Source organism: Sapajus apella, unplaced genomic scaffold (genome assembly GCF_009761245.1).
Source record: "Sapajus apella isolate SASKATOON/1434 unplaced genomic scaffold, GSC_monkey_1.0 scaffold69, whole genome shotgun sequence".
In the NCBI taxonomy this organism is placed as follows: Eukaryota; Metazoa; Chordata; class Mammalia; order Primates; family Cebidae; genus Sapajus; species Sapajus apella.
Window position 1 is genome coordinate 6398002 of NW_022437009.1, and position 18376 is coordinate 6416377.

The window sequence follows — 18376 nt, forward strand, 5'->3', positions numbered from 1 at the left end:
TACTATCAACTATCTTATTGAGCTGTTCCTTATCTTTTATTCCTCTCTAGTTTTTCTGTTGCTGTTTTCCTTAAGAAATGGAATTATTTATTTATTTTTATTTTTGTGCTGGAGTTTTGCTCTTGTCGCCCAGACTGGAGGGCAATGGCGTGACCTCTGCTCACTGCAACTTCCGTCTCCCGGGTTCAAGCAATTCTCCTGCCTCAGCCTCTGGAATAGCTGGGATCACAGGTGCCTGCCACCACGCTCGGCTGATTTTTTGTAATTTTAGTAGAAACAGGATTTCACCATGTGGGCCAGGCTGGTCTCGATCCTCTGACCTTAGGTGATCCACCCGGCCAGGAAGTGGAAGTATCTTTTAAGATAATATTTAATTGAGATATTTTGGTCATTGCTTTTGAACTTACTTTTAGGTCCAGCTCTTTTAGATTTTTGAAGGAAACAGAGCTTGGAAATATTAATTTATTCTAACTCTGAGAAACACAAACATTTTCCACATAGCATATTGATAATAGGCTCATGACTTTTGTGGGGCTTGACTTAATAATGTAAGGATTTCCTTTGCATCATTTATATAGACTGCTCCCTCTTTCAGATTGGAGCATACGATCAGCAGATATGGGAAAAGTCAATTGAACAGACTCAGATTAAGGTAAATTGGTTTCTTTGATTCTGCCTATGTTTCACTGCGTTAATGTGAAGAGTGGAATTGTACTTACCTGGTAAACTCTGCACTCATCTGCCAGTATGGCATTCTTTAATCTTTGAAGATTATAAGAAAAACAGTGCAAGCATAATGAGAAATGACACTTGATTTTTGGCCTCACTATCAGGAAAACAGGAGTGAGTTAGTTGGTCTATGATGAATTAGAGAGCAAATGGTCCATATAAATAGGGCTGGGGTTGCTTAGCTCTGGCCAGTTTTTACCATATAGCAGTGCAGGTCCAGATATTGCCAGTTTCAGATTTTTCAAAAGAAGCTGGAAATACACATTTTTATATGAAATATATTGTGCATTTTATGTCGGATTTTTCTTTTTCCTCCTCCTCTGCAAGCCAAATAAAATCCATTTGTGGCCTGAATCCAGCCTACGGTCCCTGGTTTTTTTCAATCACTGGTTTAGAGTATGGTTTTAAGTTTTTCAGGTTCTTAAACTTTTTTCTACACAGCTCTTAGAACTGAGAGGATTCTTATTTTATACTAACCAAGTGACTAAAACCTGATATGTAATTCAGAATGCCAGTTGATTAACTTATAATAGGGGAGGAGACGGTTAAATAATCTTCTGATATTCCAAAGTCAGAGTTGTGAGGTTAAGCCATTTGGGGATTCGGGTACAAATTCGTCATGGAATGGTTGCTTGGTAACCAAATGTAATTGGATAGTCTTGAGATGTGTAAAAGCCCTAAAGACCCATTCTTGGCCCTCAAAAGAGTGTACCTCTCTGCCGACTTTAATACTTACTTAGATCTTATGGATTCAGGGCCTCACTTCTTGGAAAGTGCTGATAAATACCAACAGATTCTTGTTTTTGGACTCTTTTAAAAAGACTTGCTTCAGATCCTTCATTAATACTTAAAAAAAAAACTGGGTGAATATAACTTAATATTATCTGTTCTGTTAAATAGGCCAATCAAGTAGAAAGCTACTTGAATGACAAGTAGCTGACTAACTTTTCACAGTTTTGTATACTCCTTGATTATTTATATTAATGGGAGGTGGGGTTAGGATGAGTAAGTCCCCAGATTTTATTTTGTAACTCTCTAAATCCTGTCCTGTTATTTTTTTGAGTTGCTAAACATCATTAATAGTAAAGTGAAATTCGATATTGTTTTGTGTTCTCTAGCCTTGTGATCTAACCTTCTTCCCCTAGCCAATTTAAAGATTTCCTTCACTCTTATTTCCATACGTTCCTTTTAGTGTACCATATCACAGTTATTTATTAACCTGTGTGTGTTCATAGGCCTCAAGGGCGGGAAGTGTGTTTGTATTCCACTCTTAGAACATCTTGATTCATACTAGGACCTCTGTCTGTTGTTATATTTAATTGAACCTATATTTTTACTCGTTATCTCATAGGGTAATCTCCCTAACCATGCCTTAATGTATGCTTTTAAATTTAGCAGCAGTGGAAAGAATGAAATTTAAAATAACTATAAACATTTACCGAGATTTCAGTGTGTAAGTAGAAAGCTGAAAAAAGAATTACTGAGCTAATGTGCAACACATGTACTAGGTGCTGAGAATACAGTGAAAAAGATGGATATGATTGTTGCCATCATGGCTTTCACAGTCTGACTGATAGTGATGGGAGAAAAGCCAAGATATCTTTTTAATATGCTTAAGTCTTCAACAATGACCAAAGTATAGCATGCAAAAAAATTTAATGCTAAATTTAAAAGTACATTAATACATATACAATTTTTGAAAACAAAAGAATAAAACAGAAAAATTTTAAAATAAAAATATTAATATATCACGGTACTGTTATGCAAGTAAAATTATATATGTAAAAGTATCATTCAGAATTATAAAAGACATAAATTTTAAAGATCTTGGATTATGAAAAATGGTATGAACTCTTCCATAAGCATTTATTGAGCTACAGTGTTTAAGGCATTTTGTTAGGTGCTGAGCACAAGAGGAAAAGTATTAGCAAACAGAAGTAGAAGACTGTTTAAGGGAAGAGCAAGTAGCCCAATATGATTGGAGAATAAGCTACATAGATGGAGTGCTAGGCTGTAAATTTGTTTGGAGGTTACTTGACTGCTTGACTCAGAACTTTAAATACTATTCTGTGGAAAACTGAAAGGTTTCAATGGTTTTTGAGTAGAGGAGTCACATCGTATCTTTGTTTTTGAAAGGCAGAAATAAAAATACAGACATTATAGTAAAATCTGTGGAATATTTCCAGAGTAGTACTTATTATTCTCAATGTCTATATTAACAAAAAATATCTAATTTGACTAGGAAGGTTTACAATGTATCATATTAATATTAAAGAATCTAGAGAAAGAAAATAGTGATCAATCAAAGCAAAACAGGGAAAGAAATGGCAAAAATAAAATGAATGCATCCATTACATATTTAACAAATATTTGTTCACTGCTTATGTGCTATGTGTTAGACACTAGCTATGCCTACATAATGATGAGTAAAAACATTCAATACTTTTTTCTTTTTTTTTTGAGGCAGGGTCTGGCTCTGTTACCCAGGCTGGAGTGCAGTGGCACAAACATGGCTTACTGCAGCCTCAACCTGCTGGACTCAAGTGGTACTCCCACCTTAGCCTCCTCAGTAACGGGGACCACAGGCATGCACCAACAGGCTTGGCTAACTTTTAATTTTTTTGTAGAGACAGGGTCTTGCCATGTTGTCCAGGCTGGTCTTGAATTCCTGAGCTCAAGCAGCGCTTCCACCTTGGCCTCCTAAAGTGCTGGGATTATAGGCATGAGTCACTCTGCCCAGCTGCATTCAATGTTTTTTTTCATGGAATTTATGATGAAGTAGATGAGAAACAATAATAAAAATAATCCTTCTAATACATACAAATTACTTTGTGGCAAATACTAAGAAGAGAGCTATTTGCAAGCTACTACACTTATAATAAGATAAATAAATGAGCCTAGTTGCTGGGCAAGGTGGCTCATTCCTGTAATCCTAGCACTTTGGGAGGCTAATGTGGGAGGATCGCTTGTGCCCAGGGGTTTGACACTAGCCTGAGAAACATAGGGAGATTCTGTCTCTACAAAAAATAAAAATAAAAACTAGCTCGCCATGATGGCATCTGCCTATGGTTCTAACTACTCAGGAGGCTGAGGTGAGAAGATTGCTTAAGCCCAGAGGTCTAGGTGACAGAGACCCTGCCTCAAAAAAAAAAAAAAAAAAAAAAAGTCCTGGGATGGTGGCTCATGCCTGTAATCCTAGCATTTGGGAGAGCCGAGGCAGGCAGATTGCTTGAGCTTGAGAGTTCAAGACCAGCGTGGGCAACCTGGTGAAACTCCTTCTCTGCTAAAAATACAAAACTTAGCTGAGCATGGTGGCACGCATGTGTAGTCCCACCTACTCAGGAGGCTGAGGCAGGATAGTCACTTGAGCGTGGAAAGCAGAGGTTGCAGTGAGCAAGATCACATTAACCTAGTTAAGAAGGTCAGATAAGCTTTCAAAAAGGAATTGATGCTTAAAATGAGATCTGAAGCATGAGTAGAAGTTAATTAGGCCAAGAACAAATATACTAATTCTACACAAACTTTTTCAGAAAATAGAGAAGGAAATATACTTATCAGCTCATTCTATGAGACTAGCATTACTGTGATACCTAAGCCAGATAAAGACACCATAAGAAAATTCATTGTGAATGTATGTGTGAAAATCTTTAACAATATATTAACAAAACCAATTCAATAACACATAAAATGGTTTATCTACTGTGATCAAATGGGAGTTATCCCAGGAATGCATTAATTTGAAAACAAAGTAATATGCCATATTAATAGGATAAAGGACAATCATATGATCTTTTCAGTAAATACAGAAAGAGCATTTGATAAAATTCAATGCCCATTAACTATAAACTAGGAATAGAAGGGAACTTCCTCAACTTATTAAAGGTTGTCTAGGAAAAGCCTACAACAAACATCACACTTAATGGTTAAAGACTGAATGTTTTACCCTAATATAAGGAACAATGCAAGGATATCTGCTCTTACCATTTTTATTTAACACTGTATTGGGAGTCCTACCCAATGTAATAAGCAAAGGAAAAGAGATGAAAGGCATTGAGATGGAAAGGAATATAAAAATGCCTTTACTCATGACAACATAATCCAGTATTTAGAAAATCCTAAGTATATAAAAAAATTATAGTAACGAATGTGGCAAAGTCTTCAAATACAGGATCACTATACAAAAATCAGTTGTATTTCTATATACCAACAATGAGTAACTAAAAATACAATTAAAACAATTTTATTCATAATAGCATCAGAGAAAATAAAACATTTAGGAATGCTGACATAGAAGGTGTAAGACCCATACATGGAAAACTATAAAACATTGCTTAGAGAAATTAAAGAAGGTCTAAATAAATGGAGTAACATTTCGTGTTTATGATCTGGAAGATTCAAGATTGTTAAAATGTCAGTTTTCTCCAAATGTATCTATATATTCAAAGTAATCCCTTCAAAATTCCAGCAGACTTTTGTTTTTGGTAGAGATCGATGAGCTAATTCTCAAATATATGTATATAATGCAAAGGATGTAGAATATTCAAAAAGAGTAGAGTTGGAAGATTTACATTACAACATCTCTAATACATCTGTTAGAACAAAATTAAAAAGACGGATGATACCAAGTGTTGGCAAGGTGATGGAGGAAACACAACTCTTCTATACTGCTGGTGGGCATGGAAAATGGAAAATAGTTTGGTAGTTTCTTAAAATGTTAAATATATACTTCTCACATGACCCAACATTTCCACTTCTAGGGTATGTACCTAAATTTAGGGTATCTACTATATTTAACATTTTCTATCCAATAGAAATGAAAACATAAGTACATGCAAATGTTCATAGTAGCACTATTCTTAATAGCCAGAAATAGGAAAAATCCACATGTCCATCAACTGGTTAATCAACTGGTATAAACAAATGTGTTATACAATGAAATACAATTCAGCAATAAAAACTGTTAATATGTATTACGTCATGGATGAATATAAAAAATGTTGTGCTAAGTAAAAGGAGCCAGACACAAAAGACAACATATTGTGTGATTCTGTTTAGAAAAAAAGGAAAAATCATAAAGTATTTCACAAAAAATATAAATGTATACATATTCACAATGAAAATTGTTTTCTAAATTTTAAAAAAATGTTTTATATTTTGTAGAGACAGGGTCTTACCATGTTGTCTAGGCTGATCTTGAACTCCTGCCCTGGCCTGCCAAAGTGCTGGGTTACATATGTAAGTCACCACACCCAGCCCTAAAATTTTTTAATTGAGAGAGTATATTAAATCTAATGGATAACATTATTTTCAATGATGAAGCTTAACTTAGTCCTCCAAAATAAGCCTAAAATAAGAATGTAGAACATCCCCTTTTATGACTCTTTAGCATACTGTTGGAGATACATTTGCTAAGATGAGCAAAACATTCTAATATTTTCTTTTTTGTATATTAAAAAAATTAGAATGAACAAAAATCACTGAAGTTAGCATGGTTTTGTACTTAGAGAATAAAAAAGGCACAGAGACTCCTACAGCTGTATTTATAATGTTTTATTTCTTAAGCAGGATGGTGGCTATCTGTTAGATGACACTCCTCATTAAAAATGACTGTTTGAGGCCAGGCATGGTGGCTCACACCTATTTCCAGCACCCTGGGAAGCTGAGGTTTTTGCTTGAGGCCAGGAGTTTGGGACAAGCCTGGGGATCATAGCTCTACAAAAAAATATAAATAAAAAAATTAGCTGGGTGTAGTGGCATGTGCCTGTAGTCCCAGATACTTGGGAAGCTGAGGTGAGGGGATTGCCTCAGCCCAGGAGTTTGAGGCTGTGGTGTGCAATGATTGTGCCACTGCACTCCAGCCTGGGTGACAGATCAAGACCCTGTCCTGAAAAAAAACAAAAAATAAAACAATAGTTTAAATACATGCATGAGTCTCTCCTGAAACCTCGTTAAAATAACAAGAAGTAAGAAAAAAACATGTCAGCCTACAAGGACTAAAAGAATGGAAGAAGAGACTGCAGTAAATGAGAGCTATCAATACAATTTTGAAGGCTGGAAAATGAAGAAAATAAAAATCTAAATGTCTGTAATAGGAAAGCTAATAGGAAACAAGTAAAACCCCTGTGATTAACTTCTGAAAGACTCAGGAATTGGATGTCTCGGGTCTGTCTGTAGGAGTGAGGTAGAACTAAAGTCAGGATTGTTTGAGCATGTGTATAAGGGATAACAGACCTACCCCAGAACTTCCTTATTCCATGTAGCCACATAGTTACACTTGTCTTCCTCTGACAGAAGACCGGATTGAAGCTTGCTTTCTGGAGAGGCTGAGCCAGAGAAGTTCTGGATTCTGGAAGACCAGAAAGAAACCAGAGTCTGGTGAGATGCTGCACTAATGGGATTAAGTGAAAGTCTGGTGGTCAGGTTTATAACCTGCAAACAGAAGACTGGAATTCCTTTTCGTCGAAACTGACTGACCAAAGAGAACCTAAGGATACTGAAAAGTGAAATGGCTGACCACCCCTCTATAGTGAGGCCCACTATTCAAAATCCTTTGCCCGTTGCACACTGAGCTGAATTATAAATGGATAATTAAAGATCATCAAATATTTAAGACCTAAAGAAAAGAGAAAAGCAATGCAGGAATCACAAGATCAAATATAATCACTACCTTTAAGGAACTGGATACTATAAAAAGACTGCAATGTCTTCAGGAGATCTATTGTGTAACATTGGTGACTGTAGTTAATAAAAGTATGTTGTATTTTTGAAAAATGCGAAAATGGATATTAGGTATTCTCACCACACAAATAACCTTGCCAGGTAATACATGTGTTAATTCACTGGATTTAGTCAATCTACAATGTATATCTACTTCAGGATATGTTGTACACACTGAATACATAGAATTTTATCTGTCAGCTTTAAATTAAAGAATGATTAAAAAATAGACTATAGATGAGAAAGTGAGAAGACTAGAAACTGAATCAGAATAAATTCAGTGGTGGCTGGGTACAGTGTCTCATGACTGTCTGTAATCCCAGCACTTTGGGAGGCTGAGGTGGATCGTTTGAGCCCAGGGGTTCAATATTGGACTGGGCAACATGGTGAAACCCTGTCTCTATAAAAAATACAAAAAATTAGCTGGGCTTGGTGTTGCACGCCTGTAGTCCCAGCTACTCGAGGTGGGAGATCATCTGAGCCTGGGAAGTTGAGGCTGCAGTGACCCATAATTGTGCCACTGCACTCCAGCCTGGGTGACAGAGTGGGACGCTGTCTCAAAAATAAATACATAAATAAAAATCAATGGAAAAGTTCGAAGATAAAGGTGAGGCCATTTCCCAGAAAAGTAGTGTAGAAGAACAACAAAAAAGAAAATAGCAAAGGGAATGCAATTCATGCAGGAAATATGACATCCAACTGATAGATGTTCCAGAAAAAGGGAATATATATAGAGGAAGAAATTATCTAATAACTAATTCAAATAAAATTTCCCTAGAAATGCAGTATTGTATATGTATTTCCAGATTAAAAGGATCTTTTGGTTGGGCATGGTGGCTCATACTTGTAATCCTAGCCCTTTAGGAGGCTGAGGCAAGAGAATCTCTTGAACCCAGGAGTTTGAGATCAGCCTGAGCAACAAAGTGAGATCTCATCTCTACAATACAATTGAAAAATCAGCCATGTGTGGTGGTGTGTGCCTGTAGTTGCAGCTACTCAGAAGGCTGAGGTGGAAGGATCCTTTGAACTTGGGAGTTCAAGGCTGCAGAGATCCGTGAATGCAACACTGCATTCCAGCCTGGGCAACAAGTGAGACTGTGTCAAAAGAAAAAGGGGAAAAAAGAATCTTTTGAGTCGTCAGCACTAAGAAACATTATCGTGAAATTTCAGAGCATTTAGAATTAGAGCTTGGGTTAAGCATGGAGCAGAGTGAAGGATCAAAACAGACCATATAGACAAAAATTGGGAGTCAGAGATACTGCCCCTTAGCAGCAACTTCTAGCTCATTTGGAAGCTAAAAGATAATGGACTATTCAGTGGAAGGTGAAAGACAGTGGCACATGAGAGAAAGTGATTTTCAACCTAAAGTTTCATGCCCAGCCTAATTATTAATCAACTGCAGAGGCACCACTGATATATTTTGAACTTCAACTTTTAAAATTTATATCCCATACTTCCTCAGAAAGCCGTGGGTGAACATGTACTGTATTATAATCCATGAATAAGCCAGAAAGGAATTCATAGTATCAGAAAACAGGATAGCGAACACAGAAGTAAAAGGAATTCCAGGATAATTTCAAATGTCTCAGGATGATAGCTTATATCTGACTTAGAAAACAACCAGTCCAGAATGGAATATGAGAACAGAAAATTGGTATAGACATCTTGAAAGAGGAAAAATAAGCCGATACATGTTGTGTATGAGCATAGTAGAAGCAGATATGTAACAGAGGGAGTTTGAAAATGAATTAGTAATAGATGCATAGAAGATTAAGTGAATGAAAAAAATGAGGCAATTACAGTTTTGGGACAAGCAAAAAATTTATGAGAGGAAAATAGCTCAGTACTTGGCTTAGCTGTGAACAGTATTATAACTCTCTGAACATTGATTTAACAAAAATTGGTGATAAAGTCCTATTGGGGGAAAAATTATAGTTCAGGAGGGCATGTGTGTTTGGTGATGTTATAATCATTAATAGTGTGTAGTATATGTCTTGCATTATTTTAACACACACAAACTTAATTGATCCTCACAATAATCTTATGAGGTATGTGCTGTTATCATCCCTTTTTTATAGGTGAAGGAATTGAGGCAGAGAAAGGCTAAATAAGAAAGTTATTTCCTCATCTTCAACAGTAAGAAAGAATGGATAACATCTGAAATTGTTAAAAGCACTGTAAATATTTTGTTTTAGAAGTAAAGAGAAAAGAAATAGCTAGGATGTATGAATCAAGGGTAAGGAAGGGTGAGACTGGAAGGTTATTTTTTGTTAGCCTTGTAATATGAGTATTGTTTTAATACAAATAAAGATTCAATTTTTAAAACATTTTTTCTTCCAAAACCAAATATAATGAAGTTACCTGAGTAATAGGATATACATGTATCTACTTATAAGATGGGTAGAATAGGTATATGAGCATTTAGGTATATTGGCTATACCAATATGCTTTATTTATACCAGTGGCAAAAACAATAAATTTCATTAGCATTTAGGCAAGAACTTTAGAATCAGATGGACTTAACTGTATATTATAGTAATTTTCCTAATTACTACCTGTAATTATTCTTACCTATAAGGAGGTTATATGGCTGCACTTACTGTCATGTGACTTGCAGTGCCTTCTTATAAGAGGAGAATTCTTCCTGGCCCCACAGACTTCCACCTTGGTCACGGGATTTGCTTGGCCAGTGGAATGTGAGCTGAATGTGACCTTCCCTCCCGTGACCCCAATTCTTTTCCTTTTCTTACCTTTCTTCTTCAGTGAATTGCTAAAGTACTAAAGTCAGGGTTGAGAGTTCTTCACCTTCACACTAATCTCACATTTTCAGTTATCAGTACTTCTGGATTATACCTGCTAAATATCTTTTGAACATGAGTCCTCTTCCCAGTTCTTGCTTCTAATTACCTGGTCTGACCTATTGTCTACTCATCTGGTTGGCAAACTATTGCCTATGTGCAAATCTAGCTGGAACACAGGTTTAGTGCTTTACGTATTTATATTCAATGTCTGTGTCTGCTTTAGTGCTGCAGTGGCTGAGTGGTTGTTTTCGGCACCAGAGACCAGTTTCATGGAAGACAGTTCTTCCGTGGACTGGTGTGGGGGGGATGGTTTTGCAATCATTCAAGCATATTACATTTATTGTGTACTTTATTTCTATTATTATTACATTGTAAGATATAATGAAGTAATTATACAGCTCACCATAATGTAGAATCAGTGGTAACCCTGAGCTTGTTTTCCTGTAACCAGACAGTCCCATCTGGGGGTGATGGGAGACAGTGACAGATCATCAGGTATTAGGTTCTCATAAGGAGCACACAACCTGGGTCCCTCAAATGTACAGTTCACAATGGGGTTTGCACTCCTGTGAGAATCTAATGCTGCCACTGATGTGACAGGAGGTGGGACTCAGGTGGTAATTCGAGCAGCGAGGAGTGGCTTTAAATACAGGTGAAGCTTCTCTTGTTCTCTCACCTGCCACTCACCTTCTGCTTTGCATCCTGGTTCCTAACAGGCCACCGACCACTATTCCATGGCCTGGGGGTTGGGAACCCCCAGTATAGTCCATAAAGCCTAAAATACCATCTGGCCCTTTGTAGTAAAATTTTGCCCACTCCTGATTAGATTACCAGAGTAGGTTTTTTAACTTTCTAACTGCTTTCTCTTGCCTCCTGTCTCTCCTTACTCTCTATCTGTTCTCTATAACAAAGCCAGGTTGTTGTTTTTTGGTTTCTGTTTTAACAGAAATTTGTTTTTCTCATACTTAAAACTGTTTTCTGACTTCCTAGTATCCTTACAATAAAATCGTACTCCCTAGCATTATAGTGTTCACATTATGGCTTCTTCTCACCTCACAAGTTTACCTCTCTTACCCATGTCTGGACCTCTTCTCACTTCCACGCTATGCTTTGGGCCTTCTTAAACTTTCTTTTGTTTTTACATGCTGTCTCTTATTCATGGGTCATCTCATATGCTTTTCTTTTCTTTTCTTTTTTCTTCTTTTTTTTTGTGAGACGGAGTCTCGCTCTGTCGCCCAGGCTAGAGGGCAGTAGTGTGATCTCGGCTCACTGCAACCTCCGCCTCCCCAGTTCAAGCAATTGTTCTGCCTCAGCCTCCCAAGTCACTGGGACTATGGGTGCATGCTGCCATGCCTGCCTTATTTTTTGTATTTTAGTAGAGGGTTTCACCATGTTGCCCAGGCTGATCGTGGACTCCTGAGCTCAGGCAATCAGCCTGCTTCAGCCTCCCAAAGAGCTGGGATTACAGGCATGATCCTATCCTTTTCTTGATTCCTCATTTTGCTATATCCCATGTGCTACTTTACAAATTCTTATACATCCTTCAGGTATCAGGTTAGATATTATTTTTCTTTGTAGAAATCTTTGTGCTATACTTGCCTTGTAATTGTTGTTTTGTTGTTCAACATATGCCCTAAATCAGGGGTAACTTCCCTCTCTCTACCAGACTGTATAAACAGTTCAATTATTTTGATGGTAATAAAATGGAAAATTTCAGCACACTAGGAAATAGAGATATGTTACAGAGTTTCACTTGTTTTTTATTGCCTGTTTAATACAAAGTCCAATTATATTGCACCAATACCTCTAGTGTTTTTGTTCCTCTTCCAAAAAGTAGGAACTACATTTGTCAAGTGGTTCTGAGCTTGTGATGATGTTGCACAGTTATGTTGGGGGCAAACAATAGAGAGGGCTGCATACAGCCTGTGGCTGGGGATTTGCAGAGAATTTCCAGACCACTATTCTGGCAGCTAGTGATTATCCTGATTCTCTCCTACAGCCTTTTCCTGGGCTGCTGGGGTAGAGGTTGTGGCCAATAAGGAAATCCATTCATAGTGTCCATTGAACCTCTCAAGCAATCTTGTTTGATCTTAAACAAAACCTCTCTCTACATTGATTAGGGATGCATTTTGCGTCATATAGCAAAAGGCAGGATAGTGAAGTGGTTAGAGCACAGAATTTAGCGTGAGAATGACAGGGTTGGAATCTCTGCCTTGGTTGCCTCATCTGTAAAGTGAGGATAAATAAAGGTACTGATCTCATAGGACACTTGTAAGGACTAAATGAGTCAAACAGGTTAATGTAAGTATAGTCATATGCCACATAATGATGTTTCAGTCATTGATGGACCGCTTGTACAACAATGGTCTCATAAGATTATAATGGCGCTGAAAAACTCCTACTGCCTAGTGATTTTGTAGCCATCCTAAACTCATAGCAGAACACATTATTCATGTGTTTGGAGTGATGCTGGAGTAAACAAACCAAATGCACTGTCAGTCATAAAAAGTATAGCATACAGTTTACGTACAGTACCAAATACTTGACGATAAATGACTATATTACTGGTTTATATATTTACAATACTTTTAAATGTTATTTTAGAGTGGACTCCCTCTATTAAGAAATCAGTTGGCCGGGCACGGTGGCTCACGCCTGTAATCCCAGCACTTTGGGAGGCCGAGGCGGGTGGATCACGAGGTCAAGAGATCGAGACCATCCTGGTCAACATGGTGAAACCCCATCTCTACTAAAAATACAAAAATTCAGCTGGGCAGGGTGGCATGTGCCTGTAATCCCAGCTACTCAGGAGGCTGAGGTAGGAGAATTGCCTGAACCCAGGAGGCGGAGGTTGCGGTGAGCCGAGATTGCGCCATTGCACTCCAGCCTGGGTAACAAGAGCGAAACTCCGTCTCAAAAAAAAAAAAAAAAAAAAAGAAAGAAAGAAATCAGTTAACTGTAGAACAGTCTCAGGCAGGTCCTTCAGGTGGCATTCTGGAAGAAGGCATTGTTATCATAGGAGATGTTAGCTCCCTGCATGTTATTGCCCCTGAAAACCCTACAGTAGGACAAGATGTGGAGGTGGAAGAGAGTGATATTGATGATCCTGACGCTATGTAGGCCTTGGCTATGTGTGTTTGTTTTAGTATTTATTTAAAAAGTAAAAAAAAAAAAAAAAAAAAAAAAAAGCTTAATAAATTTTATAAAGAAAATGTGTGGTTTTTAAACTGTTATTACAAAACAGTTAAAAAAATTATAAAGCTTATAAAATGAAAACATTACAGTAAGCTAAGTTTATTATGGAACAGGTTGGGTGATAAGGTGGTTCCTGCCTGTAATTCTAGCACTTTGGGAGGCCATGGCAAGAGGATCTCTTGAGACCGGGTGTTTGAGAGCAGCTTGGGTGACAAAGCAAGATCTCTTCTCTACAAAGAAATAAAATAACTGGGTGCAGTAGTCCCAGCTACTTGGGAGGCTGAGGTAGGAGGATTGCTTGAGCCTAGGAGAATGAGCTTATAGTGAGCTGTGATCATGCCATTGCACTACATCATGGGCAACAGAGCAAGACTCTGTCTCAGAGCAAAAAAAAAAAAAAAAAAAAAAAAGGTTATTGTAGAAAGGAAGATTTTAAAAAATGTATAGCCCACGTTTATGGTGTTTGTATAGTCTACAGTAGTGTACTACAGCAATGTACTAGTCTTTCACTTTCATTGACCACTCACTCACTGACTCATTCAGAGCAACTCTCAGTCCTGAGAGTACTATTCATGATAAGTACCCTATACAGGTGTACGATTTTTGATTTTTTATTTTTTGAGATGGAGTTTTACTATTGTTGTTCAGGCTAGAGTGCAATGGTGCTGTCTTGGCTCACTGCAACCTTTGCCTCCCAGGTTCAAGCGATTCTCCTGCCTCAGTCTCTCGAGTAGCTGGGTTTATAAGCGTATACCACCATGCCCAGCTAATTTTATATTTTTAGTAGAGATGGGGTTTCACCATGTTGGCCAGGGTGGTCTTGAACTCCTGACCTCAGGTGATTTGCCTGCCTCAGCCTCCCAAAGTGCTGGAATTACAGGTTTGAGCCACTGCAACCAGTGCCATTTTTTATCTTTTACACTGTATTTTTACTATACCTTTTCTAGGTTTAGATACACAAATACCACTGTGTTTAAAATTGCCTAAATATTCTTCTTCATAATATGCTGGGGAGATTTGTAGCCTAGGAGCAATAGGCTACCATATAGCCTAGGTGTGTAGTAAGCTATACCATCTAGATTTGTGTAACTACACTGTATGATGTTCAGTCAACAGTGAAATCAAAGATGAATTTCTTGCATCCCCGTCATTAAGTAATGCATGACTATATGTAAAGCCCTTAGGATGGTGCCTGGCATGTACTTCCTCTTATACATACATGCACGGTGGAAGATAAAGGAGAAGGATTCTAATGCAAAAGTATGGAATGTGTTTTTTACTCTCCCTCAGTACAAAATATACAACAGTATATAGTGACTTTCCTAATCTCCCTTAAGATCAGTGGTCATAAATTTATTAATGATTTCTGTCCCTTTAGGAAGCTAAAAAAATGGGGAGATTCAGAGGGCATTTTCCTGAGAAACCCTTGTATATTTGGCCTTATTGTTTGTGTTTCCTTCTATGCTGTACGTTCTTTGAAGATAGAGCCATGTTTGACTTATTATTTTGTACCTAGCTCAAGCAGAGTACCTGACACATAGAAACTTGTCAAATATTTGTTGACTGAGTGAATGAATAAATGTGTTTCTATTGCTAAGGGAGTTTTGGACAGTTTTACTTCTAGTTAATGCTAATTCTAACTCTGTAAAATTATTGGAGAAAAGTCTAGAAAGCAAAGAAAGTGGAAACATTATTTCGGCTCTAAAGTGATGGGGAATAGCACTGGTACAAATGTCCAAAAAGGTAAAAAATAATATTTTACCTTTAAATTTTAATTTTTGATTTTCAATATAGTATACAAGATAATTGTTATTCTCATGAAAATAATTCATATTTCAAAAGTTAGTGTACATGTTTCTTCTGTTTCATCAAAGGGTTTTTTCCTTGAGTTGCCTCATTTACAAATTTTGATTCTTCTTTAATTGTATTACATTTAGGATTTTAGAACATTTTTCTGTAAAATCTACGGCTTATGATTAGTTGCATAGAAATATATAGGATTCACTTAAGAGAAATTGACTGCATCTGTTAAGTTAAACAGAGCTAAAGATCAATACTGATTCAATGTCCATAAGAGGTAAATAGCAAATTATTGTTAACCTTTAATTTTGGCATTAATTTTAATGGTTGAATATCTGACTTTTAAAAGATAATTAATAATTAGCATGTACAGGTTATTTTTATTTTTTTAATTAAGGGACAGGGTTTTGCTCTGTTGCCCAGGTTGCAGTGCAGTAGTGTGATCTCAGCTCACTGCAACCTCTACGTCCCTGGTTCAAGCGATTGTTCTGCTTCAGCCTCCTGAGTAGCTGGGATTACAGGCGCCCACCACAATGCCCAGCTACGTTTTATATTTTTAGTAGAGACAGAGTTTTGTCATGTTGGCCAGGCTGGTCTCAAACTCCTGATCTCAAGTGTCCTCCTGCCTTGGCCTCCCAAAGTGCTGGGAGCCACTGCGCTTGGCCACTATTTCTTACCATATACAAAAATCAAGCCAAAACAGATTAATGACTTAAATGTCAGACCTGAAACTGCTAGAAGAAAACAGGGGAAATGCTTCAGAACATTGGTCTGGGTAAAGATTTTATGGAGAAGACCTCAGAAGCCCAGGTCACAAGCAAAGATAGACAAATGGGATTTTATCAAACTAGAAAGCTTCTACACAGCAAAGGAAACAATCGAGTGAAGAGACAACCTACAGAATGAGAGAAAATATTTGCAGACTTTCATCTGAAAAGGGATTAATATATATAAAGATCTCAAAGAACTCAAAAGCAAAAATCCCAATACTTCAATTTTAAAATGGATAAATGAGCTGAATAGACGTTTCTCAAAAGAAGACAATACAGATGGCTAACAGGTATATGAAAAAATGCTCGACATCACCGGCCATCACGGAAATGCAAATCAAAACCACAGTGAGATATCATGTCAACACAGTTAAAATGACTGTTATCAAAAAGACAAAAAGATAACAAATGCTGGCAAAGATGCAGAGAAAGGGGAATTCTTATACACTGGTGATGTGAATGTAAATTAGTACAGCCATTACGGATAACAGTATTGAGGTTCCCCCAAAAAACTAGAATAGAACTACCCTATGATCCAGCAGTCTCAGTATATATCCAAAGGAAAGATAATCTGTATGTTGAAGGGATATCTGTATTCCTATGTTTATTGCAGCACTATTCACAATAGTCATGACATGGAATTCAGTGTACATATCTATCAACAGATGAATGGATAAAGAAAATGTGGTATATATACACAATGCAATACTATTTAGCTGTAGGAATGAAGTTGTATCATTCAAGGTAACACGAATGGAACTGGAGGACGTTATGAAAAGTGAAATAATTCAGGCACAGAATGATAAATACTTCATGTTCTCATGCATGCATGGAAGCTAAAAAGTTGATCTGATAGAAGTAGAGAGTAAAATAATAGTTACTAGAAGCAGGGAAGTGTAAGAGGGAGGAATGAGAAATACCAACGGTTGGTTAACAAATACAGAAGTACAGCTAGATAGGAATAAGATTTAGTGTTCTGTAGCACTATAAGGTGACTTATTAACAACAATTTATTGTATATTTTCAAATAGCTAGAAGGGTGAATTTTGAATGAACCCAACACAAAGAAATGATACATGATCAAGGTGATAGATATAGTTTGATCATTACACATTGCATACATGTATTAAAATATCACACTCTACCCCATAAGTATGTACAATTATTACATGTCAATTAAAAATAACCAAAAGCAAAAGATGGAAGTTAACTTGTTTTTGAGGAGTGAAATTCAGAGGAGAGGAGAGATGGCTCATGGGACTATTATTTTTCACTTACTGATCTTTTGTCACATTCAAATATTTTAGAAAGTAATAAAGTATATGGATGTATTAGTTGAGAAGATTAAAAACTAAAACAAAATATATATTAGTGGCAAGTTCCTTTAAGGAGCGTTAGGATTAAGGTGTCCCCCATAAAAAGGAGTCAGATATAGAGAAAAAGAAATGTGTAAGTTTATTTTTTTGTATTTAAAAGGGCTTTTCTGTCTGGGCACAGTGGGTCAGACCTGTAATCCCAGCACTTTGGGAGGCCGAGGCGGGTGGATCACCTGAGGTCAGGAGTTTGAGGTCAGCCTGGCCAACATGGTGAAATCCCATCTTTACTAAAAATACAAAAAATTAGCCAGGCATGGTGGTAGGCATCTGTAATTCCAGATAGTTGGGAGGCTGAGACAGGAGAATCTCTTGAACCTGGGAGACAGAGGTTGCAGTGAGCCAAGGTTGCAGCATTGCATTCCAGCCTGGTCAACAAGAGTGAAACTGCGTCTCAAAAAAAGAAAAAATAAATAAAAGGGCTTTTCTTTATTTCTGGTTTTGTTTTATTCTTAGGGTTTCAAAAACAAACCAAAAAAGATGGGCCATATAAAGCCAGACTTGATTGACGTTGACTTAATCAGAGGTGAGTTCTTAAATTGTTTTTTATGTACATTATTAAATTATTTCACAGTGATACTTATTTTTCAATATCTTTTCTATATGATAGTGTGCTTTAATTTTCGAATGTAACACTTTACTCATCATTCAGGCTGTAGTACTTTTTCCCCCTCAGCCTTAGTACTCTGTGGCTCTATAAATTACTGCATTCATATTAAAGAGGGGTGAACATAGAGACTTTTTGTTGTATAAGTAAGATAAATATATTGTTTAACATTCAAGGAAGCCTAATTTATTTTGAGCTTCTGTCCTAGTGATTGAAGCAAGAAGTTACTACATTTAACAAACATGTAAGAGAGTTTTTTTTTTTTTTTTTTTTTTTTTTTTAACTGAACAGGTTTTGTGCTGATTTTTGTACTCACCTGTTTTAATGTAGTGCTACAGGTGGGCATCAATATGGTGTATATAAATGTTTGATGTTTTGTTTTAT

At 36.9% G+C, this 18376-nt stretch overlaps 1 protein-coding gene across 10 annotated transcripts in view; it reads left to right on the forward strand.

The window, feature by feature from the left end:
* PHTF1 (putative homeodomain transcription factor 1) overlaps positions 1 to 18376 on the forward strand; it is a 61403-nt gene that overhangs the window by 1692 nt on the left and 41335 nt on the right. For 6 of the 10 annotated variants that reach the window (XM_032249715.1, XM_032249710.1, XM_032249711.1 and 3 more), the window contains 2 exons: positions 596 to 652; positions 17842 to 17911. In XM_032249715.1, the coding sequence (XP_032105606.1) occupies positions 596 to 652; positions 17842 to 17911 (127 nt within the window). Of the gene's footprint in view, positions 1 to 595; positions 653 to 7020; positions 7549 to 17841; positions 17912 to 18376 lie in introns of all 10 variants that reach the window. The other 4 variants (XM_032249714.1, XM_032249717.1, XM_032249718.1 and 1 more) reach the window with 2 other exon arrangements.